The sequence below is a fragment of the Microcaecilia unicolor genome, chromosome 5, assembly GCF_901765095.1.
Source record: "Microcaecilia unicolor chromosome 5, aMicUni1.1, whole genome shotgun sequence".
Taxonomy (NCBI): Eukaryota; Metazoa; Chordata; class Amphibia; order Gymnophiona; family Siphonopidae; genus Microcaecilia; species Microcaecilia unicolor.
The window spans coordinates 221,109,814-221,137,082 of NC_044035.1; the positions used below are offsets into that span (position 1 = coordinate 221,109,814).

A 27,269-nucleotide genomic window follows, 5' to 3' on the forward strand; every position below is an offset into this window, starting at 1 on the left:
CTTTTATAAAATATTACAGACTAAACTTTCACAGTTTTTGTGGCATAATAAGATACCCAGAATTGCTTTGAAGATGCTTAAGAATAGGGGTGGAGTTAACTTTCCTAATTTTAAGTTTTATCATTATGTTTATTTGACAGTTGTTACTGCGGTTTGATTCACGGATGCACCAGTGGAAGAGCTTCCTAAGTGGTTGCAGAAAAAAAGCACTTGCTTCTCCGTTTCCTTTGTGCAGTCAGCTTACAGTGCAGGTTAAGAAAGTACTGCCTTGCTCTCTGATATTGCAGAGTGTGCCACAAGTATGGTCTGGCTACAAATTAATTACTATTTGGAGTAATTCTGATGTTAGAAGACAGGATAGTGTAGTTACCTGGTCTAGTTGGCAGGAGAAAGGTATTTGGTTTGTTCACCAGCTTCCTCGGGGGGGGGGGGGGGGAGGGAGGGAAATGATTTAAGTATTTTTCCAGAGGTAAAGTAGAAGTTGGCTACAAATGTGGCATTGAATTGTGCAGACAGATAGTGGGGATTCAGGGTTTAAGGATTTTTGTGTAGGGCTGGCTTAGGTGCCTATGAAGACTTCTGCAATGGATAGTATGATGCTTCCCCCCCCCCCCCCCCCCCCCCGTCTAACAGGAGGTACTAGAGATCAAGAACTCTCCACAACTAACAAGTTAGTAGGAAAAATCATAATACAAGCCCATTGTACCTCCAAAGGGTCAGTCTTTTAGGCTCAAGGTGAACACAAAAAAAAATCTTTCCCACCTATGCTTGTAAGGATAGGGTGTGTAGGTCGTCTTTGTCAGCTCCAGTTTTGCAAGCCTTGTCCTCTGTTGCCCATACAGCATTATGGACTTCTTATAAGATGTCAAAATTGACTGAACATAGATATAGTAAGTGTTGGTCCTGCAAGTCAGCTGCGGGTACTTTTAATCATATGTTGTTTGCATTTTTGAATTTAAAACATTTTTTGAGATTCAATTTGGGAAAGGATTACAACTGTGCTGGGTATTCAGATTGAATTAAACTATAAAACAGTAGTTATGCGATCAGAAGTGTTGACTCCTCTTTTGAGCAAGGATAAAGCTCAAAAAGTTGTTTGAAATGCGTATGAGGTTAGCTTTACAACTGGTTTTATCAGAATGGAAAAATAATACTGCTTTGTCAATTAATGCCTGCTGGAATGTTATCTGGTTCATAAAATATGAAGTAGCTGCTATTAAGAGATGTATCATTCAATAGTTTAAAAGAGCATGGGCACCACAATGCTTTTTTTTTTAAAATTTTGTTCATGTTTAATTGTACTGGGAACTCACAAGATTATCGCGAAGTCTCAGCGACCATTTGAAAGATGCATGGCACCAACAAGAGAGTGGCGGCAGTGGGGCAGGAAAGAGTGGGGTTCTTCCTGCCCCCAAAGAGGCCACTAGACTACCAGGGCATGTTCAGGTAGGCTGGGCGAGAGCGAGCCAGGGCGGCAGTGAACAAGTCGGGCCAGCGCTCAGCCAACTTTCACTGTGAGCTAGGGAGGGCCTACTGAGGTTCAGGGGGTGGCCGGCTAGCCAGCCTTTCTTTCTTCCTTGAACACGGAACCTTAAGAGTGCAGATTCTGTGCAGAAATATTGAATTCTACACTACTGGGGAATTCTACACAAATTCTGTGCTCTGCAGTCACGTAGAATTCTGGCAAGAGTACTATTTTTAGACAAACCCAAGAGGCCAAATTTTCTAGAGGCTTAAAAGTTATGTTTATAATTTTAGGCCTGCCATTCACTTGCCTAGATTTATGAGCCTAGTGCTAAGCAACTAACTTGTATCCCTGGCCTAAATCCACCCCCTGGTGCCACTCTTTTTTCTTAGGACAAACTAAACTCTATTGTCAAACATTACATGGTCATCAAAAGGGGCAAAAGGTGTGTTTGTTCCTTACAAGCAACTTGCCTGACAGATTTGATAGATTAACAGTTCAATACGAGTATGTCCCAACAATAACCATTTAGATAAAAAGAAAAACAAAAAAGGCAACAGTCTACTTGCTACATAAAAGTCTATTATAAAAAGTAGACCGATACACATATATAAAAACAAAGAAATAATTTATTCAAACCAAGATAAAAGCAGTACCCGACGTGGCCACGTTTTGCCCTCAGGCTGCGTCAGGGGTAAAACTAAAAATCAGGGGTGATCAACATACCCCTTCAAAAAAAAGCTGTGTTTGTTAACAGACACTGCTCTGGATCAAAGTGTCTGTCTGTTAACAAGCACAGCTTTTTTTGAAGGGGTCTGTTGATCACCCCTGATTTTTAGTTTTACCCCTGACGCAGCCTGAGGGCAAAACGTGGCCACGTCGGGTACTGCTTTTATCTTGGTCTGAATAAATTATTTCTTTGTTTTTATATATGTGTATCTGTCTACTTTTTATAACAGACCAACAATAACAATTAACTCACTGTTCCCCCCTCCCTCATAACAAACCATGGTTAAAAAACATCCATCATCCTTTCAGCATAACTCTATTTAACAAAACAAGAGGAATTGTTTATCTAACAAACAACAATGTGCCTTGAAATAAAGGGAAAAAACCCTTTGTTGCTTTAGATTTGACTTCAGGGTCCCCACTTCAAAAATACAGCTAGGCTGCACCTTTATAATAATCCCTAACAGGGTCCCACCGTGTTGACATAGCTTTGCCCAGAATTGCTTAATAACTTCTCATAACCAAAACATGTTGCTCCCTGTACTCTACACTTCAGATATGTGCACAATGGGGTGAATTCTATAAATGGCGCTGAAAAAGTGCTATTCTATAAGCTACACTTAAATCTAGGCACGGTTTACAGAATAGCGCTTATGCCTGGGCATAGGAGCCAACTTTTCAAAATTATTGGGGGTGCTAAGCCCAATGAAAATAACCCTTCCCTGGACACCTACAAGGAATTTTCTCAATATTGGGAGTGCTCAAGCACCCACAAAGTCGGCTCCTATGTGCCTGGGAACCGCATCTAACTTTGTGCGCAGCCATTTACACCAACTGAAACATGGTGCAAATGTACTTGCCTAAATTATGTGCATATCCCCCCTCATTCTATAGCACACATAAATGTAAAGAATGCCCCCGTTCCACCTATGACTCTCCCATTTCCGTACCCCCCCCTTTTCAACTGCGCCTAAATTTATGAGTGCATATTCCAATTAAATCTAATTAGTGCCAATAATTGCTTGTTAAAAAGCCCATTGGTGCTAATTAGCTCATTATTAAATAGTGTGCATGCAAGTTTTGGTGCCTTTTATAGATTACTAGTAAAAAAGGCCCGTTTCTGTAGGCAAGGAAACGGGCCTTAGGCAGGCAATTCCCCCCCCCCCCCCGGCCCCCTCGAACCCCCCTTCCGCGAACCTGTCCCCCCCCGTGCCTGCGAAAACTACCGCCGCCGCCGTTGTTGTGCTACCTGTGCTTACAGCTGAAGTGTTGTTCTTCCCTTCCCATAGGTTCTTCAATCATCTTGTCTGGAAGTTCCTCTGCGTGCGTCTGACGTCAGACGCACGGAGTTAAACTTTCTGGAACCCACCCGAAGGTAGTGCACAACAGCGGCGGGGGGGGGGGGGGGGGGCAGTTTTCGGCGTTCCGGGGGGGGGGGGTCGACAGGTTCGCGGGAGGGGGTGGGTTTCGAGGGGGCCGTACCGCGGGGGGGGGGGGGGGGGGGTGACAGCTGATTCCGAGGCAGTAGGAGAAGTGTTTCCCTACTCCTCCCCTTGCCTTGGAATCAGCTGTGTTGACGTCAGTGACGTCCGTGCGTGTCTGCCTCGCAGACCACTTGCAGCCAGGGAGCCACGGTCCCAAGCATAGAACGTTGGAGGTGAGAATTATTATATAGGATGGAGGAATACGCTCTCTGGTGTGAAATATATGCATTTAGGCAAATCTTGTATTACATTTCTTTCAAATCACTATTGTGTGTCACCTTTGTCATATCACTTAGACTAGCTTTCAAAAGATCTCCCATTATTGCACCCTGTAGATCACCCTACCACACTTCTACTATTGCTTCATAGTTCAACTTTGGGCTGGCCCATTGAGGACCTTTTTGAGAGAAGGAGAAACATATTGGAGCCTGTGCCTCCAAGAATAAATGTCCAATTAAGGATTCATAAATGTCTTCTGTTAAAGCTACTGAGGGCAACGTATTCACATAATGACATAATTGTAGATAGGGTCAACCTTTTTCATGTTCCTACATTTAGGATTTTAGTGAAATTTAGAGTATAAAGTTAGGCGTTCAGCCCTAGTACATTTTTCAGTAAGACAACTTACGAATATAACTCTCAAAATTAGGAACATAAATCCTTTCAATATCAGGCTCAAAAATTTCAGAGTCTGAGAATGGGGTAATATAAGTAGACATGAAATGGCTGGATCATATACTCACCATGATCTGAGCCAATAGCAGGACAATCACATTGGATGACTTGCTGCTAGAGATTGCATAGAAGAACTAGAACAATAAAAATTCAAGTGAGAAGAACAAGGTGTGCACAGACTGAACTCCCCAATCTACTTAACATATAGGGCTTATAATGTATCTAGTTCCTCTTCCCCCAGCCATGCAGAGATTGAACCCTTCCAGGCATGCAGAGGTTACCACTCTCTAGGCATGAGTTTATTTATTGCCTGCCTTAAGTGCATCAGTTTATACGTCTCTCTATTCCCCTGGGCACAGAGGGCTTATGCTCTTATGACATACTGCTCTCCAAGCTATGCATGGCAAATATAAACAGTACCCTCCCCTCAAGAGGTATTTAGGGCTTAAACCCAATCCCTCCAATGCATGAGATTTGCATGCTGCCTGATCCAGACACACAGAGATATTGAAAAGCATTTTTGTGCCAACTGCATAAGTGTGATTTTTTTTTTTTTTTTTTTAAAGAAGACACTCTCCAGTGGCTCTACATATAAATTCAGCTGTTTTGTTTGCAAAATGGCTTAAGTTATATGTCCAGAAAAAGGATTCAATTTGGAGAGGGCTGAGAACGGGACAAATTTCAGCCACTGAATATATAAATTATCTACTGGAATACCAAGAGGTAAACATCAAGTATAACTGGCCAGTCAGGAGGAAGTGACGTCACGAGCGCTGATGGCTGCCTGAATTTGGAGCTCCGTCGTGTCCCTGCTTTCATCTAGCGAACAAAAAGCGATTCACGTCCTTAAACTTTCCACGGGTGCAGCGGAACATTGCCAGATTACACTAAGATTGTTTTTACCTGGTCGGGTACTATGTCCACGGTCCGAAAGCAGAGTGAGCGGCAGTCAGTGCGGCAAGCTGGTAAGGCTGCGAGCCGCCATGTGCTCATGTCAGCGCGTGCTTCCCACTCCAATTCTGACTCAGCTATGTCTACTGCAGAGGCAGGCAGTGTGCCTGCTAAACGTGGCATTTCTAAAGACTTAGCCAAGTGCTTGCAGGCGATCCGAGAAGAGAATAAATCTTCTAAGGAAGAAATACTAGATTGAATGGATGTCTTATGTGTTGATCTGCGTGCGCTGGGAGGGCGTGTGGAGGACTTAGAGGCGCGTGCTGAAGAACAAACAGAACACCTGAATGGAGCTGATGCAAAAATTACAAAACTACTTGAATATTTCGACGAGCTGCAATACAAAGTGGACGATCAGGAAAACCGGGGGAGAAGGAACAACCTCCGTTTTTGAGGGGTCCCGGAAGTGGGAGAAAAAGAAGATGTCGGTGCAGTGGTCAAGTTGCTCTGTGCTAAGCTGCTCGATTCGGAGGAAATTATGGTGGAAAGAGCACACAGAGCTTTGGGAAAGAGGATGGACAATAAGCCACGAGACATTGTAGTCTGCTTCTCCTCTTATGCTATAAAAGAGCGATTGATGCTGCGGGCTCGTCATGTCTCTCATATCGATTACAATGAGGCTCAAGTGAAGGTGTTTCAAGACCTGTCCCAACTGACTTTGGCTAAGTGTCGCGCGATGAAACCAGCTCTGGATATCTTACTTACCAATAAGATTCCGTATAGATGGTCTTTTCCCTTTGCTCTCTGCTTTACAGTGTGTGTGTGTGTGTGGGGGGGGGGGGGGGGGGGGGGGGGGGGAGGATGCATCGTCTCCGACTCTTATCCAAAGTCTGGAAGGTGTTGCACGAGGAAGGCCTGATGGCTGCTGAACACCTGCCAGTGGATATTGCCCCTGTAGCCTGGGCCAAACTCCAGCAGTGGAAGCGTGTTTCCAAAAAATCCAACAGTCCTTCGAAGGCTACCTGAGGGGACTTTCTGTTATTACTACAAGATTCCTTTAGTCGGTCTCTACGATGTTACGGTTATTGATGGGGACTAAGTCCGGACTCTAATGTTTAACCTCTGGGATGTATGAAGTCTAGATAGAACTTGTTCTACTGTTGCAAGTGAGGGGTAGAAGGGGGGTGTGGAGAAGAAGGGGGATGCATGCTGTATTGTGTGTGTGTGATGTTTTTGGGGGGTTGGATTATGTTAGAAGTAGCGGGGATGTGTGGGAGCGTGGGGTGTTTGGTGGTTATTTGGGCTGGTGGCTCACTTTCTTCGGTTTGCCTAGTAAAAGGGCCTGGTTGTTCCTTGTGTAGGGGTTTCCGATAAGTGAGAGGGGGGTGGGGAGGAGGTGGAGTTGTGGTAATGACACGGGTAGTTGTAGGGTTGGGGGTAGGGGAGCGGGGGTGCCCTGGGAGGGGGGGGGGTCTGGGTAGGGGTTTCTTTTTCCCTTTTTTTTTCTTCTTTCTTTCTCCTCACTTTTCTTTTTTGCTACTCCAAGATTGGTGCTATGCCTGGTCCTCTTTACATGCGCTATGAGTTATAAATGAGTGTGGATCTTAAGTTTTTGACTTGCAATGTTAAAGGTCTCAACTCTCCTCAAAAGTGTCAAATTATTTCGGGAATTGCTATTACACACGCCTCATGTTGTATTCTTACAGGAGACCCACTTTAGGAGGGACCACGAGAAATTTCTCACTCATCATCAATATCAAAATATCTTCTGTGCTTCCGATGCCAGCGCCTCAAAGAAGAAGGGGGTTGCGATTTTGCTTCATTCTTCTCTGCAGGTACAGGTGCAGACAGTAAAGCTAACCGGAGAACGTGGTACGGGCGGTTAGCTTGACGGAGTTTAAAAAGGGGTTAGATACAGTGGGGGAAATAAGTATTTGATCCCTTGCTGATTTTGTAAGTTTGCCCACTGACAAAGACATGAGCAGCCCATAATTGAAGGGTAGGTTATTGGTAACAGTGAGAGATAGCACATCACAAATTAAATCCGGAAAATCACATTGTGGAAAGTATATGAATTTATTTGCATTCTGCAGAGGGAAATAAGTATTTAATCCCTCTGGCAAACAAGACCTAATACTTGGTGGCAAAACCCTTGTTGGCAAGCACAGCGGTCAGACGTCTTCTGTAGTTGATGATGAGGTTTGCACACATGTCAGGAGGAATTTTGGTCCACTCCTCTTTGCAGATCATCTCTAAATCATTAAGAGTTCTGGGCTGTCGCTTGGCAACTCGCAGCTTCAGCTCCCTCCATAAGTTTTCAATGGGATTAAGGTCTGGTGACTGGCTAGGCCACTCCATGACCCTAATGTGCTTCTTCCTGAGCCACTCCTTTGTTGCCTTGGCTGTATGTTTTGGGTCATTGTCGTGCTGGAAGACCCAGCCACGACCCATTTTTAAGGCCCTGGCGGAGGGAAGGAGGTTGTCACTCAGAATTGTACGGTACATGGCCCCATCCATTCTCCCATTGATGCGGTGAAGTAGTCCTGTGCCCTTAGCAGAGAAACACCCCCAAAACATAACATTTCCACCTCCATGCTTGACAGTGGGGACGGTGTTCTTTGGGTCATAGGCAGCATTTCTCTTCCTCCAAAAACGGCGAGTTGAGTTCATGCCAAAGAGCTCAATTTTTGTCTCATCTGACCACAGCACCTTCTCCCAATCACTCTCGGCATCATCCAGGTGTTCACTGGCAAACTTCAGACGGGCCGTCACATGTGCCTTCCGGAGCAGGGGGACCTTGCGGGCACTGCAGGATTGCAATCCGTTATGTCGTAATGTGTTACCAATGGTTTTCGTGGTGACAGTGGTCCCAGCTGCCTTGAGATCATTGACAAGTTCCCCCCTTGTAGTTGTAGGCTGATTTCTAACCTTCCTCATGATCAAGGATACCCCACGAGGTGAGATTTTGCGTGGAGCCCCAGATCTTTGTCGATTGACAGTCATTTTGTACTTCTTCCATTTTCTTACTATGGCACCAACAGTTGTCTCCTTCTCGCCCAGCGTCTTACTGATGGTTTTGTAGCCCATTCCAGCCTTGTGCAGGTGTATGATCTTGTCCCTGACATCCTTAGACAGCTCCTTGCTCTTGGCCATTTTGTAGAGGTTAGAGTCTGACTGATTCACTGAGTCTGTGGACAGGTGTCTTTCATACAGGTGACCATTGCCGACAGCTGTCTGTCATGCAGGTAACGAGTTGATTTGGAGCATCTACCTGGTCTGTAGGGGCCAGATCTCTTACTGGTTGGTGGGGGATCAAATACTTATTTCCCTCTGCAGAATGCAAATAAATTCATATACTTTCCACAATGTGATTTTCCGGATTTAATTTGTGATGTGCTATCTCTCACTGTTACCAATAACCTACCCTTCAATTATGGGCTGCTCATGTCTTTGTCAGTGGGCAAACTTACAAAATCAGCAAGGGATCAAATACTTATTTCCCCCACTGTAGATTCCTAAAGGACAAGTCCATAGACCGCTATTAAATGGACTTGGAAAAATTCCGCATTTTTAGGTATAACTTGTCTGGAATGTTTTTACGTTTGGGGAGCGTGCCAGGTGCCCTTGACCTGGATTGGCCACTGTCGGTGACAGGATGCTGGGCTAGATGGACCTTTGGTCTTTCCCAGTATGGCACTACTTATGTACTTATGTACTTATGATCCCGGGGGTCGTTTCTTGCTTTTGCAGGTGCTTTTGAATAATTCTGCTTTCTCTCTAGTTGCTGTTTATGTGCCTAACGAATCTCAGGGAGAATTTTTTGTTCGCTTGGAAAACTGGTACAGGCTGACCCGTTTGGTAAGTTGATATTGTGGGGCGATTTTAAGGTAACGTTAGACCCGAGCATTGATAAAATGGGTGTAATCACTAGGTCTGATGTTCAAAATTCCAAGGCTCTGGTGGCTTTGGCCAAAAATTTAGCAGTATGTGATATGTGGCGCTTGCATCTCCCTAGGGAAAGGGACTATTCTTTTTACTCTCATTCTCATCACTCTTACTCTCGCATTGACCATATATTCCTCGATATATCTCTGTCTCAATGCGGCAGTACTTCTGGACTAGGATCTATTACTATTTCAGACCACTCCCCAACTTGGCTACATCTCTCATCTTTTTGTGAGGCGGACGGGGACAGTAGATGGACCCTAAATGTCTCTTTGTTACGAGATGAGACATTGCTAGCTGCTTACTGTACTCACCTGAGGGAATATCTTGATATTAATTTGGACTCAGGTCCTTCTGTGAGGATTGTATGGGACGCTTTAAAGGCTGTAACGAGGGTTTTTTTCTTAAAGAATGCTTGTATTCGGGCTAGGGCTAGGAGACAAGAGATTGCAACTTGTATGTCACAATTATCTTGTTTGGAGGCTAGGCATAAGTCCTCGCACTCTGTGTCTATTCTGCGGGAGATCCACGCTCTTCGCCTTAGGTTGGACAATATTTATACCGAATAATTACAGTTTTTAAAAGGCCAACAACAGGTGCATCACTACTTTACTCAGAATAAACCTGGTCACACTTTAGCTCTTAGGTTGAGACAGAGGCAGTTCGACTGGACAATTTTGCGTATTGGAGATGGCAAGAATAATGTACTGACCCAATCTTCTTTGATCCATCAACTTTTCCAGTCCTTTTATAAATCTCTATACTCGGCAGACTCTCACATTCATCAGGATGCAATTGTTGCCTTTCTTTCTTCACAGTTTCTCCCCTCTTTGTCAGAAGAACAGCGAGATGCTCTCGATAGTGTAGTTACGGTGGATGAAATTGTCTCAGTAATTAAGGACTTGCCAACCGGAAAGGCCCCTGGTCTGGATGGGCTGCCGAATGATTTTTACAGGGTGTTGAGGAGTGAGCTGGCTCCTCTTTTAGCTGAGATCTGTAATGGTGTTCAGGAGGGAGAGGCCCTGCCAACTTCGATGATGGACGAATGGATAGTTGTACTTCCAAAGCCGGGTAAAGACAAAGTGGAATGTGCCTCTTATCGTCCTATATCCATTCTTAACTCCGATGTTAAAATTATAGCCAAGGTTTTAGCTAATCGTCTAGCTAAGGTTCTACCTGACCTAGTTCACCTTGATCAAGTTGGATTTGTTCCTCATAGGCAGGCTAAAGATAATGTGCGTCGTATGATTAATGTATTGCATGTAGCTAACAAGTCAAAGACTCCCCTGTGTCTTTTGGGTCTAGACACCGAGAAGGCTTTTGATCGCGTTCATTGGCCCTTTATGATCAGTGTCATGGAGAAGATGGGGATAGACCGGGATTTTAGATGTTAGACTCAAGCTCTTTATCACTCTCCCAAAGCATGTGTGCGTATTAATGGAGGCAACTCTCTTATGTTTTATTTATCTAGGGGGACTAGACAGGGTTGCCCTCTCTCGCCTATGCTACTTGCACTGGTCATGGAACCTCTCGCTATTGCTATTCGTGCTAATCCTAATATTACGGGGATTCAGGTGGCAGGTCAGGAATATAAGTTAGCACTCTTCGCTGATGATATAATTCTCTCCTTGACTAAACCCCTAATCTCATTGCCTAATTTGATTCAGCTTTTAGAAATATATTCTTCTGTCTCTGGCTTTAAGCTTAACATGTCTAAATCTGAGGCGATGGCTGTAGATATCTCTGGCCCAGTCTTGGCGTCCCTACAGGAAACTTTTTCGTTTCGCTGGGTGACACGTGGTATTAAATACCTGGGGGTTATTCTTACTAGCAAATTCTCTGACTTATTCGCAGTTTATTACCCTCCCCTTTTAAAGGATTTATATAAGGATTTAGAGGCTTGGGGATCTCTTGAATTATCGTGGTTTGTTCAGATTGCTACAGTAAAAATGAATGTGTTGCCACGTCTGATGTATCTTTTCCAAGTCATCCCATTGCGTTTGCCTCGCTCCTTCCTTTTGGACATTCAAAAGGCCACGTCTTTCTTGAGTGTTGTTATATAAGGACCAAAGAAAGGGAGGGTTAGGTGCTCCAAATGTATACTGGTATTATAAGGCTGCTCAGGCACTTGTTGCAATTGAGTGGTATCATGCCAGCCCCCATAAACGGTGGGTAGGCCTAGAACAGGACTCGGTTGGGGTGCGATTGCTGCGATATTTGATATGGCTTCCTCGGAGGTATCGAAACCTGGGCAAGGGGATATGTCCCTCAATTTTGACAACTTTCCATTACTGGGACAGCTTATTTGTTGAGCAGGACTTGATATTTTCTAAGCTTACACCAATAATTAATAATCCACTCTTTTCCCCAGGCCTTTTATCTGGAACTTTTTCAAGATGGTCTGCAGCTGGCCTAGAATCTTGGGGTCAATTTTTTGACGATGGTGCTTTCATCCCGTTCCACAGCTTGGCTGAAACCTATTCTATTCCATCCATAGACATTTTTGCATATATGCAGGTGAAGCACTTTCTTTCAGCTGCGGAGATAAAGGCAAAAGTTTTGCATGAGGACTCTTTTTTGGAGGACTTGTGTGAGGACTTCAAGGGGACGAAGGGCTTGATCACTTGCCTGTACTCCTTTCAGCGTCAGCAGGTTCGGACCTCTGATGACTATCGGGAACACTGGCATCGGGAGCTGGGGGTGACATTGCAAGATGATGATTGGAATTTCATGGAATGTGCTTTGTCTAGGATTTCCATGTCCATCCCATTTACAGAAAATGCACTCAAAGTTTTGTACAGATGGTATCTGACGCCTGTACGCCTTCATCATATGTTCCAGCAGGTGTCTTCATTGTGCTGGAGAGGTTGTGGGCAAGAGGGCACAATGGGGCATCTCTGGTGGACTTGTGTTAAAGTGCGAGCCTTCTGGAAGTCTGTGCAGTACAGAATCCAGAGGTGGCTCTCCAAGCCAATAAAGTGGTCTCCTGAGTTCTTCCTTTTTCCAAAGAAACGACCTGGCCTCACCACTTCTCAATCTTTGTTGGTCCAGCATGCTATGATGGCCGCCAGGGTTACTTTGGCAACTTCATGGAAGTCTCCGCAGGTTCCTTCAATTCTTAAGTGGCTTAATAAGCTTTGGTACATGTGCGAAATCGAGAGGCTCTGGGCTCAACGTAATAAAACGTTATCTAAATGGGAAGCCATCTGGCACCCTTTTTTGGAGAATTGTTCTTGTTGAGATACACAAATCGGGGATTATAATATAAATATAAGATAATTCCTTTTTTTTTCTTCTCACTAGGGCGGGAGGGGAGGGTTAATGGGGATAATTGGTTTGAAAATTCATAAATATTGAAGTATATTGAGTATTAATAACTATTTGGTGAGTGAGCGCAATCAGGTGCTATATACGTTTTACAGGATTTAATTCTATGTTATTTGCAATTTGTTTAGATATGGCTGCGACCGCAGTGTTTCTACTTTGCTTTTTACCAAATTTCTGAATAAAGACTTCTTTCAATTAAAAAAAAAAAGTATAACTGACCAATTAAAATTATATTTAATATGTTGTAACATACTGCCATTCAACATGACCTGCAAAGCAATTTACAACAGTCCATCTTTAAAGCAGCACTTATATATTTTTTTCTGCTACTGAAAATGTGTAATTTTAAATACATAGGTTATACACTTATAGTTATACAGTGGCTGTGTTGCTAAATATTGACCTCATGGAGCTTACACTGCCAATGATCACCTCCATCCATAGGCTTTATACATAGTCCAACCCAGTTACTCACAATTTTCAAACATGGTGCACTCTGCTATTCTGAAGTATTCTGGGAATATAGTGTAATGTGGGAAAGTGATCTCTGTAGCAGAGCCTAAGTGTCCCCACATACCTGACAAACAGTTTCAACCTAACCACATAATGTCTGAACCATCCAGTGTCATCAGAGAGGGTGCAAAGCCTGGGTCTCCTGCTCTGTAGTATTTCCTCCAAATCCCAGACTACCATTGGTTTGAGTACTTTACAACCAGGATCTAATTTGTCATATTGTCTTGTGATGCTAAAGTTGTAAGTGACCTGAAGAGGTGCTGAGAGAGGACCTGCTAAGGGGAGGAAAACTTCACTGGTGTATCTTACCTGCTGGAAATTGGATTCAAACTTGGGAAAAGGTAAACTTGGGGTTGAATAGGTCATTTCATTGTCTTTTTTTGTTAGTCTACTTATTTATCAGTCAGTTTAGACAATAGTATAGCCTTTTAAATCTCTGTTAGGGTTTTATATAAATACCACCCGATATTTCTTAAAAAATGGCCGCTAAAACGGCACTTAAGCGGCTATCCGGCGCTGAATATCACCGGTTAGCGGGTTAATGCACAATATAATCGATTATCCACCAATTTTAAATCAGACCAGCCAGGTTTGGCTGCCATAATAGGTAGAATAACTTTGACCGATCTGACTTTAACTGACCAAACTGATATTCAGAACTGGCCGGTTAAATTCAGATCGGCCAAAGTTAAATCAGATATTCAATGCTGGTCATTGGAAACGGCCCAACATTGAATATCCAGGTTTAGTGTGGACTGCAGGAGACAGCCTGGCTATCTCCCATGGCCTGAATAGCAGGCGGCTATTGTTTTACAGTGCAGTTTAGTATTTTAGGTTGCATTTTAGAGCGTGGCAAAACGTCAATTCAGAGCACAGATACCAGATGAAGGAAGAAGCTGTGCTGAAAGAGGACAACTGGACTTAGATAACGAGACCCTGCAGGATTGATACCATGACTCCACATGCCCTCAAACTGAAGAACCGATATGCAGCCCTGGAAGTGGAGGAGGTGAGAGCATCCCAGAAAGAGAAGGAATCAGAACTTGAAATCCCCAAATTTGCTGTATCAGTGACCACTAAGAGGCAAAGGGTAGTGGTGGTTGGTGATTCTCTTCTGAAGGGCACAGAGGCATCCATCTGCAGACCAGACATGATGTCCCGGGATGTGTGTTGAATTCCACGTGCCAAAATTCAAGATGTTACAGAAAGCTTACCGAGACTCATCAAGACTAATGACGATTATCCCATCTAGCTTTTCAAAAGAGAAAGACGCCCATATTTCGACCCAAATCGGGAGATGGGCATCCGTTTCCCGTGGGCACCCAAATCGGTATAATCGAAACCCGATTTTTGGCGTCCTCAACTGCAGTCCGTCACGGAGACGAACAAAGATCACGGGGGCATGGCGAAGGCGGGACTGGGGCGTGGTTATCGCCTGAGAGATGGGCGTCTTTAGCTGATAATCGAAACAAGAAGGGCGTTTTTGATGAGAATTTGGTCTGCTTTATTTGGACCCTTTTTTTTCAGGTCCAAGTTCCAAAAAAGTGCCCCAACTGACCAGATGACCACCGGATGTAATTGGGGATGACCTCCCCTGACTTCCCCAGTGGTCACTAACCCCCTCCCACCAAAAAAAAAAAAAAAAAAAAAAAACTTTACAAACTTTTTTTCCCAGTCTGTATGCCAGCCTCAAATGCTGTACCCACCTCCATGACAGCAGAATGTTTTCTATCCTCTGACAGCCTTTCCCTGGTTCTGATGTGGGTCTCGGGTGAGCGTGACACCTTTTCTGTTAAGTGCACTGCAGAGTCACATCAGCAATGCATTGTGGTGGGTGTAGGGTATTGGGCTCCGTGATTCCACTAGCTTGTGTTAAATGCTCACGATGTTGGTAGTTGGTAGGCTCTACTCCCATGGTGCTTTTCCCTCTGCTTACTGGGTCAGTGTGCGCCCTGTTTTGTTTCCGGTAGTCCATGAGGTAGTGGCCATTTGTGTAAGACACTTTTAGATCCCTTTCATGTGTTAGCCACGTTACAGCACTTAGTTCTTACCTTGAATGTTGCTGAAAGAGGGCACTGTACACCATTCTGCCAGCTCGGACCTACTGCTACTCTCAGTACCAGCGAGACTCGTTGCCAGTGGGGCACAACTTCTGATCTGCAGTTAACTGTGAGTAAAGGTGCTTATTCAAATAAAGGACGTTTTCAGCGAGATTAGTCTTCAGGTGTGAACTGCTGTGCCAAGGTTATACACCAGCAACAAGTCCTGTCCCTGGAGCACTTTTAGTGGGTACTGCAGTGCACTTCAGGCAGGCAGACCCAGGCCCATCCCCCCCCCCCCCCCCCCCCCCACCTATAACACTTGTGGTGGTAAATGGGAGGCCTCTAAAACCCACTGTACCCACATGTAGTTGTCCCCTTCACCCCTAAGAGCTATGGTAGTGTTGTACATTTGTCCGTCCCATGACCAAATGGCTTGGATTGGGACGTCTCTGAGCTGGGCGTTTTTAGTTTCCATTATCGCTAAATAAAAAAACAAAACAAAAACCCGCCCATCTCAGAAGGGACCAAATCCATGGCATTTGGTCCGTCCAAACCGTATTTTTGAAACGAAAGATGGACGCCCATCTTTTTCGATAATACGGTCTGTCCCTCTTCACATACCCGTTTTCGGACATAGACGCCCATGGAGATGGGCGTTCGCGTTCAATTATGCCCCTCCACGCTGCTTATCCATGTTGGCACAAATGACACTGCTAGGTACCCCTCTGAATGTATCAAAAGTGACTTCATGGCTCTAGGAAAGAGGGTGAAGCAGACAGGTGCACAGGTGGTGCTCTCTTTGATCTATCTTCCCTGTTGAAGGTGAAGCCAAAGCAGAGAAGCCTGCATCCTGAAGATGAATGTGGTTGGGCAGATGGTGTCCGTAAAGAGCATTTTGCCTTCCTGCATCATGGGATACTTTTCCAAGGGCAGCAGAGCAGAGATGATGCCCATCTTTCAAAGACAGGAATAAGTGTTTTCGGCAGCAGACTGGCTAACCTACTGAAGAGGGCTTTAAACTAGAATCATTGGGGTAGGGTGATCAAATCTCCCAGGTAAGTACAAGTCCTCATGTAAACGAAGCATTAAATACTTCTACTCAAATGGGAAAAGGGGCAACGTCTGGAAAGCAGTATATACTAATGCCCAAAATATAAGAAATAAGGTTTTAGATCCTGAGCCTGTGATAGAAGAGGCTGATTTGGATTTAGTGACGATCGCGGAGACATGGTTCACAGAGAACCATGGCTGGGATATAGTTATACCAGAATATAATCTGTTCAGAAAAGACAAGGTAAGAAGAAAGGGAGGGGGAGTGGCATTATATGTTAAAGATAATATTAAAGCCACACAATTGCAGGACCTAGAAAGTAAGGAAGAGACACTGTGGTTCAATCTGGAAAGAGGGAATGGCAAATATATTTACAGTGGTGTGATATACAGGCCTCTTTTACAGACAAAAGAAGTGGACAGAGATTTATTTAAAGACATTCAAATATAGCTGTGAAAGGGAAAGTACTACTAATAGGTGATGTTAATATGCCAGATGTTGATTGGGGAATCCCTTTTGCGGGGTCTTTTAAAAGCAGGGAGATCTTAGATTCTCTACAGGGGGAACTATTCCAGTGATACTTACTAATAGGGAGAGTGTTTCTGATATTATAATAGGTGATCATCTGGAATCCAGTGATCAGCAGATGGTGTGGTTTAATATTAAGATAGGTGTGGAAAGTTCATTCAAAAGTGAATGTTCTAGGAAGGTTCTAGACTTTAAAAAACCTAACTTTATGCAGATGGGGGATTACTACTACTACTATTAAACATTACCTCAAGAAATTGCTGTCTAGATGGGAACATCTGGAAGAAGTTGGAAAACAGTGGGCAAAACTAGGAGCTAATATAAGGACAACAAACCTTTTTGTAAGGAAAGTAAATAAAAGTAAGAGGAAAAGGAGGTTGCTTCAGTTCTCAAAAACAGCTGAAAAGGGGAGGAAAAAGAGGTTAGCCTTTGTAAACTATACAAGATCACAGAAAGAGGAAGACAGGCGACAATATCTGGAAAAGCGTAGAGAAGCTGGTAGAGTAGCCAGGAAAGCAAAGATGCAAATGGAAGAAAAAACAGCCATTATGGTAAAATGGGGGACAACATATTTTAGATATGTTAGTGATAGGAGGAAGTACAAAAGTGTCACTGTGAGACTCAAAGATGAAAGGGAGTAAAATGTAGATGCCGATAAAGATAAGGTGGAGTTGCTTTCTGTTCTGTGTTCACACCTGAAAGGCTGGGAGCAGGACTGCAGAAGACAAACACAAATAGGAATGGAGAGGTTGTAGTCCCTCAACAATTTTCAGAGAAATGTGTTTGTGAGGAGCTGGCTAAGCTAAAAGCAAACTAAGCGATGTGGCCGGATGGTATACATTCGAGGGTACTGCAGGGAAGTACTAGTGACTCCGCTGGCTGACTTTTTCAGTGCTTCTCTAGAGTCAAGAATGGTCCTGGAGTACTGGAGAAAAGCAGATGTTGTTCCTCTCCACAAAAGCAGAAGTAGAGAAGAGGTTGGTTACTATAGCCTGAGTGAGCTCCCTCCTTCTTTACTGAATAATAACAATTAGAAAGAAAACCATCTCAGCATCTTCCCCTGTATACCCAATTGATCTAATATTCATAGCATTAAAGCATGGTCAACAAGATCAAAAGCACAAGGCAGATCAAACTGGAAAATGATTGCATACTGACTTCTACTCAATAAGTTTTTTCCAGAAGTCACTAAAGTGCCTATCATTGTTTCTATACCTTTATTAACAGCTCCTTGGAAGGTTTCAGGCTGAGGCACCCTTATGGACAGCTGGAAGTCCCCTGCTGCATCCCCCTTTCTTTCTTTCTTTCTTTCTCTCACACACAAACACACACTCTCTCTCTCTTTTTTTTCAGGTGATTCCAAACAGAGATGTACCTTGGTGAGTGTGATCAACAAGCCTCTGATTGAGGTGACTATGATGATTCCAACAAGGATGAAGGAAATGTGCTGAGACCAGAATTTTACCTGCATCAGAGTTAAAGAAAGATATATGAGTGAGGGACAGGGAGGATAAAATAAGCACCATTTTCACAGTGACATGCCTAAGATGCTTGATACAAGAAGTAGTAACAGAGAAAAAACACGAGAATAACATTGATAATAGAGGTATCAGTGCTAAATAATTATTCTGTAAATCGAATGAAGAAGATCCTCAAGTACTAAGAAATGCAGTCATATTTCCTATTGTATTAGGTACAAGAGGTTTGATTAAAAAGCAGTTCCCAAACAAACCTTGATATGATGCCTATACTTATTACATCTTATGAACTCCAGATGGAAGCTCTCTTTGGCACAATGCAAGAAGTACTGTAAGTGTTAGCAGTAAATTTGAGAGACTGGCTTCGGAGTGAGGTTCATTACTGTCATGATATGTGCAAAATTAACAGTACATCCTTGACCAAAGGACAGTACTTCTATTGGTAGTCATCGTTTTCAACAGTGTGCAGCTTTAGGAGGGACAAGCACAGAGTGGTAAGGGAGGACGGGGGCACTTGCCTAGTCAGCCAAATCAACCCTAGCGTGTTTGATTTGAAGAGGTGACATGTTGCAACCAAACTGCCCTCATGTGAGGGCAATCTGGCTGTGTGATATGTCACTCCATTGATTGATAAGGTTGATTTCGATGTGTAAATCTAACCCACTTGGAGACACCGATGTAAGAGACATGCTTAAATAACACCAATAAATCTTTATTCTAGGAAAAGTAGTACACAAACCACAACAAGTAGAAGCAAAGGACTAAGAAACATATCCTGTCACATACACTGAACTTATACATGGCTGATATAGGGGAAATTCCACTGCTTATTCCTGTGTTAAGAAGCATGAAATGTATTTTACTCTTTTGGGATCGTACCAGGTACTTGTGACCTGCAGTGGTCACTGCTGGAAACAGGATACTAGGCTTGATGAACTTTCGTGTCACGTCTGTGGTCGTGACCACCCTCAGACTTACTTTATTTCTGGGGGCCAGCATCTGTGCTGGCTTCTGTCTATTTCTGTGTTAGTTTTGTCTCTGTCTCTGTGTGCTGATTACTTCACTAGACCTCACCTGTGTGGGCTATGCCTCTCTGGGGAGCCAGCATCTAAGATGGCTTCCGCCTGTTCTGTTCCAGCTTCTAAGATGGCTCTTGTCTGTCCTTCCTGTGTGTGCACTTCCTATGTGTTTCAAGCCTCGCTTTGGTGGCAGTGTGTTTCCTGCTTCTGTCCTGCTGTAGGTGACATCATCAGTGAGAGCCTTCATAAGGAAGTGCTGTACTGGCATTCAGGGCCTTTGCGTGTGTTATGCCAAAAGGTCGTCAGGTTAGTGAGTGCACGGCTGCGCTGCTACTTAGCCTTTCTCTGGGGCTCTTGCCCATCTGCTATTTGTGTCTGTGGACTGCTAGTCCTTCTGTGTGGGCTCTGCTCTTCTGCTTTGTGTCTGTGGACTGTTAGTCCTTCTCTTGCCTTGCTCTGTGTTTGGAGTCTGAAGCTTCAGCCAGTTTCTCTCTGTCTGTGTTTGGAGCCTGAAGCTTCAGCCCTAAGACTGTTAGCTTCTGGTTTATTCCTCTGTCTGCCGCCAGCCCTAAGACTCCGTTAGCTCCTGGTTTTTCTCTCTGTCTGCAGCCTGCCCTAAGACGTTGCTAGTTTCCTGGTTTATTCTATTGCCTGCCGCCTGCCCAAGACTCTGCTAGTATCCTGGTTTATTCTCCTGTCTGCTGCCCAGCTTATGTGTTGCCTGTTTCTACCTAGCTAGTGTGTATATCCTGAGTGTATATCCTGAATCCTGCTTCTGCCTAGCTAGGGTGTATATCCTGTGTATATCCTGAACCTCGCCCCTGCCAGCTTGCATGTCTATCCTGACCTCTGTATATCCTGAACCCCTTTCTACCAAGCTTGTATGTATATCCTAGCCCCTGTTTCCATCTAGCCTTGGTGTACGCCCTTGTCTGTTTAGTCTGTCTTGTGTTTCTTGCTAGTGGCTGCGTAGCAGCTTTCAGTGCTAATCTAGTTTAGTGCTGTGCCAAGCCTCCCGGGTGGGTCCTCTGGGTCTTCAGTTCCTGCCCTGTCCTGCACGTTGTCACGTCTGTGGCCCTGACCACCCTCAGACTTACCTTATTCCTGGGGGTCAGCTTCCTAGCTGGCTCCTGTTTCTTCTGTCTGTCCTTTCTGAGCTAGCTCTGGCTCTCTGTGCTGGCTGCATCCAGCAGCATGACACTAATTGCCTCACTATACTGCACCTGTGGGTGTTGGCTGGGTTAGCTCTCTCTCTCTCTCTGTGTGCTGGCTGCTTCCAGCATGACTCTAATTGCTTCACTACACTACACTACACCTGGGTGTGGGAAGACTCTCTGTGTTTCACTGTGCTTTCTGCCTGCTCTGTGGTTTGTGACTGAACAGCCTCCGTAGTGCTTAAAGATTGCTGCAGCTGGGCCTTTGGTGTTGAAGGGCTTTATTAAGCACTTAGAGACTGCAGCCTTTGCCTTTGCATTGCCAATGTCTCCGCAGTGCCTTAGGTCCCGAGGTTAGTGTGCTGTTTGCAGTTAGCTTTCCTTGTGGGTTTCCAGCCCTTCTGCTTTGCGAGTTACTATCACCTGTGGGCCTTGCCTTCTGGCCCTTCTGTGTTTGCTCTGTGGGCCTTCTGGCCCTTCTGTGTTTGCTCTGTGGGCCTTCTGGCCCTTCTGTGTTTATTGCTCTGTGGGCCTTCTGGCCCTTCTGTGTTTATTGCTCTGTGGGCCTTCTGGCCCTTCTGTGTTTATTGCTCTGTGGGCTTCTAGCCTTTCTGTTATCCCTGTGCAGTGATGCTGCTCCCTGTCTGAGGTTGGTCAGCGGCTGATGCTGCAGCCATTTCTCTCCTTTCTATCTGTTAGCTACTGTAGCTCCAGTCTAACCCTTCCTCTGGCAAGCATAGCTGTCATTCCCATTCTCTTGAGCTTAACTTGTATGTAGCTCCTGTGTCCTCTTCTCTGCCTGTCTGCCTTGCTTTAGCCTAGGTACCTGGGAGCACCACTGGATCCTGACTCCGGTTGTTCCTGTTGCTGGTTCCAGTTCTGGTTTTCCTGTAAGCCCTACCGGCTGCTCGAACCTGAGGGCTCAACCCTCGAGGAAAGGCAGCTAAGCGTAGGTGAAGCCTACTCCAGTGTGTTCCAGTTCGGTGCGTTCCAGTCCCGAGTGTTCCAGTGCAGGACTCCAGTCCGGGGTTCCAGTCCAGCCTTGTCTCTTCTCTGCTCCGAAGGTGATCTTGCCTGCCACTGCCGCTCCTCGGCCGTGGTCCAAGGACTCACGTACCCAGGGTTCCCGGGAAGAAGCCTGACAGAATGCCAAGGTCCTCGAGAACACGACACACGTCCTGCCGGCCGTCCGCACTCCGGAGCTCAACTCCGGAGGAACGGTGGTCAAGCGCAGGTGAAGCTGTTCCTGTTCTGCCTGTTCTAGTTGCCTGCCTCTGTTACTACTCCAGTCCCGAGTTCCAGTCCTGCTCTTCCTTGTGTCCAGTTCCATGGTGGTCTTGCCTGCCTCTGCCGCTCCTCGGCAGTGGTCCAAGGGCTCACGAATTCCGGTCCTGCCTCGAGGACCTGCCATTTCGGGTCTGTCCAGTACAGTGATTTTCATTCTACCAACAACTGTATGTTAACTAGAGCTTCTTGTTTTAAACTGCTTTCCAGTTTGTAAGACATGACATTTTGGGGGGGGGGGGGGGGGGGGATTATTACTTTTAAATTAAAATGTAATATTAAACCTCAAAAACTTGTTCATTCCACTTGATTTATTTTTTCCCACTGTGGCTAGTGCTCTCTTCATTAATCAAGTCTCCTGCTCTGTCCTCTAGAGTTGCCAACTTTTCCATAGGCCCTAATTTGACAGCCCACTAACCTGAGAACAGGAAGGAAGGGAGGAAAAAGGACTACTGCCAGCTGTTGATCTACAGTCCGCTGGGGCTTAAAAACCCCTCATATACTTCATTTTATTCAGCTTTAGAAATGATTAAAAACATTCTTGCACACATACCAGTCACAACCTCTCTTCACAGTTTTGCTAACATATACCTCAGGCTATTTTACCACAGGTCCCATTTTATGCAATGACACCTAGTCAGTAATGGATTAACAATAACATAACACATTGTAATGGTAACCCTGTTAACAACTATGTCCCTTAGTTAAGATTTTTAAAAAAGAAGAAAATTATAAGCAAATACAGAAAATTCATTTACAAAGTAATGGTAACATGGGTAAAATAAGATTACAATATACAGAGAAGTCAATAATGAAAACAATTCCCAGGTTCTGGTTTGTATTTTCTTCCCATGGTCAGGTTACATTTCTTGTTTGGTGGTAGGCTACAACATATTTTGGTCCTATAGCTGCTGTTTCTCCTCTTTCCTCCAGATTTATACAGAATTTTTCCTGCTCATTTTTGTTATGAGAAATCTTGGGTTGTTTTTGTTCATTTTTGGAAATGTATGTCTGTAGTGTTTTGTATTTTGCACAACCAGGAGGGAATGTATATCTGTTTTTATTTCTCTAGCATTGTACTGCATACAGAACCTGGTTTCTTGGGATTTCTAGCAGTGGAGTACCAAGGGCGGGGCGATGGAGGCGGTTCGCCCCAGGTGTAAATAAAAATGGGGACGCTCCTGCTGCTCCCAACTCGTCTTTCTATTCAGACCGCCAGCGCTGCTGTAGCCTCTCCTCCGCAGTCCCCAGTCTCCACGTGCCCATCCTCAGCTCCCTTGCCAACCCCCTGAAAAATGGACAGGGAGAAAGGGGCTAGGGCGGAAACTAGGAGCTGAAAACTGGGGATTGGTGGGATAATGGGGCTGGGGCTGGGAAGTGGGCTGGGGATGCAAGTAGGGGCAGGTGGGATAATCGGGCTGGAATTAGGGGTTGAAAAGAGGGGGCAGAGAGGGTACAGATCCTGGATGGGAGAGAGAGAGAGGGCAGACCCTGGATGGAAGGCAGAGAGAGGGAGGGCGGACCCTGGATGGAAGGGAGGAGGGCAAATGGTGGATGGAAGGGGCATAGAGAGAGGGTAAACCCTGGATGGAAGGGAGAGAAAGGGCAGACAGTGGATGGAAGAGAGAGCAGACAGTGGTTGGAAGGGGGAGAGAAAGAAAGCAGACAGTGGTTGGGAGAGAGAGAGGGAAGACGCTAGATAGAAGGGAAAGAGAGGGCAGATAGTGGTTGGAAGGGGCAGAGGGAGAGAGAGGGCAGACAGTGGTTGGAAGGGGCAGAGGGAGAGAGAGGGCAGACAGTGGATGGAAGGCAGGGAGAGAGAGGGCAGACAGTGGATGGCAGGGGCAGGGAGAGAGAGAGAAGGCAGACAGTGGATGGCAGGGGCAGGGAGAGAGAGAGAAGGCAGACAGTGGATGGCAGGGGCAGGGAGAGAGAGTGAAGGCAGACAGTGGATGGCAGGGGCAGGGAGAGAGAGAGAGAGAGAGAGAAGGCAGACAGTGGATGGCAGGGGCAGGGAGAGAGAGAGAGAGAGAGAGAGAGAGAAGGCAGACAGTGGATGGCAGGGGCAGGGAGAGAGAGAGAGAGAAGGCAGACAGTGGATGGCAGGGGCAGGGAGAGAAGGCAGATGCTGGATGGAAGTGAGAGAATGAAGAGAAGATGAGGAAAGCAAAAACCAGAGACAGCAAACTGTAAATAAAATATTTTTTTTCTTTTTTTGCTCTAGGATAAAGTAGTATTGTAGCTGTGTTAATAAATGTTTATAAACAGAAAATGGAAATAAGGTAAATTTTTTATTGAACTAATTTTAATACATTTTGACTAACTTTCAGAAAACAAAAGCCCCTTTTCTCAGGTCAGGATAGGATACTGTAACAGCAGTATACTGTATTGACCTAAGGAAGGAGGTTTTGGCCTCAGAAAGCTAAATGTATTAGTCCAATAAAATGGTATTATCTTATTTTCTATATTTGTTTTATTTCTATTTGTTAATTTGTAAAGTGGTGATTGGTATTTACATCTGCTATCTTTATATTTTGGACAGTACTAGAGGACATTTTCTGTTTCTGTGGTGTTGTATTGTATGCAGACTCTGGCTTCTTGGGGGTTCAGTTTAACTTTTGTCTAAATAGAAAGTTTGTGGTTACTTATTCTATAGTGGATTAGGGTGTTTCTGTGTCTGTGAAAGACATGGCTTTCTGTTGGCATAGGTGAATTGATGTTCTAGTGCTCACTGCAATGTTTAATATGCTCCCTTTTCCTAGGTACACCCTTGTGTGATTCGTAGAAATTACTGCTATTGGTATGGTAGAATTGTTCTATAGGTCCTGAGTGTTTTGTATTCTCAGTATGCCTAGTACTGGATTTTGGAGGAGGGTGTTATGATCGGCCCCGGGTGTCAAATACCCTAGGTATACCACTGATTTCTAGTCCAGTAATCTGTCAGCATTTTGTTCTATCCCCTTTATCATTTGTCATCCTTCCGTGATTTTTCTTACTTCTGCGCTTTCTCTCTCCTTTTTTTTTTTTTTTTTAGCTGGAGTGGACAGAACTGTGCACAATTATCAAGCTGTGGGTGCAGAGCAACCCTAAAAAGAGGCCTAATAACAGTCTTAGTATTATGTTCGATTGCTTTCAAAATCATTCCTAACATTCTATTTGCTTTCTTGACAGAAGCAGCGGCATGGCCTGAAAATGTCAACTTACTTTCCATAGTGAGTATAAGATCTTTCTTTTGAGTGGTGACTTCTACCATAGAACCCGTTATTGTTTATTTTAATTTTTATCCACCCCTTACACTGTAGATGCCCTGTCGCTTAATATCACAAGATCTTTCTACAATTCCTCACAAAACTTTGTTAGCAATGTTAATGACATGGAATAATTTTGTCTCATCAGCAAGTTTGATCACCTCACTCATTACTCATTTTAACATATTTATGATTATATAAAACAGCAGGTAGTAAAGACCCCTAGAGCACTTCACTATTAGTCTGCATCCATTTGGACCACATAGTCCAACTTTCTCTTTCTGATCTTTCAGCCAGTTTTTAATCCATAGTAGGATATTGCCTCCTATCTCATATCCTTTAATTATTTGAGTTATCTCTCAAGAGGACCTTTTGTTAAATGTCTCCTGAAAATCAAACTATACAGTATAATAAACTATTTTATCAATATATTTATTTACACCTTCAAAAAAAAATCTAATAAAATTAGTAAGGCAAGACTCTCTTTGCTAAACTCATGTACAGTCATTTCTATAGAGCTGTGTCTACGTTTACAATTTTGTTTTTTTAAGTTTTACCAATCCTCTCCAATGCACAGGAAAAATTAACAAACCTAACCACTTATAATAGTTCACCAACATCTTTTAAGCTTTCTTGGAAGAAGACCCCAGAAGTTTGTAAGCTTTATCGACTCCAAACACAACCAAATATTTCTTTTGTTCCTGGGTTGCTTTGTCATAAGTCTAAAAACTTCCTTTACTAACACTTTTACTGTTTTTCTTTTTTCTTATTTTTCTTGTATTAAAATTTTTTTTATCAAAATGTTATACTTCACAATTTCTTGTCTTTCAATTCTTAGAGCTAGTAAAATTTTACAAAATGGCAACTAAGATTCACGTGATGCACTGAGGAGACAGGATGTATTTTCTGCCTCTCCAGGGATCCCGCACATCATTTATACTAATTTTGCATGAAGTATCCCCTTATAATTGATGCAACCTCCAGAATAATACATCTGAACGTCTATGGACAGATATCTGAATCACTCCAGAGGGGAAATGTTTGGGAAAGAACTTACAGTGCAATAGTTATCACAGTTGATGGAAGTGGTGACCATTGCACTGGAACCCCGCCTAACAAAACTCTCGGGACAAACTGTGCCCATAGAATCCTTGCTAGCAAATACTAACTGCCACACCAGAGAACAAGACCTGGGTGTCATAGCTGGAGGATTCCAGCGCGAGTACTACCCCGAGGCTTGTGGCACTCAAAAAGCAGCTCCAAGAGCACATAAACAAGATCAATGATTTGGAAAACAGCTCCTGCAGAAGTAACTTGTGGATTGTTGGCTTCCTGGAACATGTGGTTGAGCAGTCTTTACCTGCAATCCTGGAGCAATGGTTGTCAGCTGAATTTGCCCAGATAGCATAGGGTCGCTGTGCCTCAAGCACACTCACTGGGTAGGCAGAGAGGAGATGGCTGCCATGGGTGGTGTTAGTCAAGGTATACAATTATTGAGAGGCTACAGATAAAAAAGAGAAATGCTACAATATGAAGGTGAGCCTATCAAGGTATTTCAAGATTAGCTGGCCTCTTTATAAGAGAAAAGGAAGAAATATGCACCACTGTGCTCAGCTCTGCATGATATGAACTTACGGTTCATGCTTCTGTATCCCACTACCATCAATATATATGCAGGTGGCCAATGGAAAACATTTTGATTCTTGGGAAGCAGCGAGAGTCACTGCCCATCAGCTAACTGAGCAGGAGGACCCCTCTACTTGATTATGGACCTTCATATGTACTTTCTATTTTTTGTTTGCTATGTATTAATATTGTAGACTAGTTGGGTAGAAATATGCTTCTTTGAAGAAGAGTGTGTTAATTTTAATTAATGTAATGTCTTGTGTTCTCTTGTGCCTCAATATACATAGTACAGCATGTGTTAAACATTGGGATATGGGGATGGGACACTGGGTCCCCAGCATCAATAGTAATGTTCTTTTCTACTGCTTTTCAGTGGTTGAGATTTCAGGGAGTAGAGAGGGTTGGGGAGACAGGGTGGGGGGAGCAGCGGGGAGCTATGAAGGTTGGCAAATGAGTTTGTAATGGGTGGATGTCAGTGGGAAGGTGGGATTGGGTAGGACGGATTGTGTTTTTGATTTTTTAGCATTGTCCAGATGTGCTTATTGATTTTTATACTGTACTACTAAATTATGCAAACTTCTGTAGTACTAATCAAGGTGGGCTTTTTGAAAATGCGAGACCCCGTTGTGAAGCCTTGGTACAGGGGTCTTTTCCTTTACTACTTTGCATGCACTATTCAATCAGGCAAGGGTTATGCCAGTGGCCACTTCTAGGCTAGCAACATGAAATGTAGTGGGAATAACCTCTCCTATTAAGAGAGCAAAAGATATTAGCAGCCCTTAATCAGCATAAAATAGATGTAGCGTATCT

At 44.2% G+C, this 27,269-nt stretch overlaps 1 protein-coding gene across 2 annotated transcripts in view; it reads right to left on the reverse strand.

Moving 5' to 3' along the window:
* Window positions 1-27,269, reverse strand: part of GPR89B (G protein-coupled receptor 89B) — a 171,118-nt gene that overhangs the window by 17,787 nt on the left and 126,062 nt on the right. For both annotated transcript variants that reach the window (XR_003942217.1, XM_030203795.1), the window contains exons 12-13: window positions 18,026-18,115; window positions 4,422-4,487 (exon numbers count right to left, since the gene is read on the reverse strand). Coding sequence is in view for 1 of the 2 variants with exons in the window: in XM_030203795.1 (XP_030059655.1) it covers window positions 4,422-4,487; window positions 18,026-18,115 (156 nt within the window). In the remaining variant the exon portion in view is untranslated. The remainder of the gene's footprint in view (window positions 1-4,421; window positions 4,488-18,025; window positions 18,116-27,269) is intronic.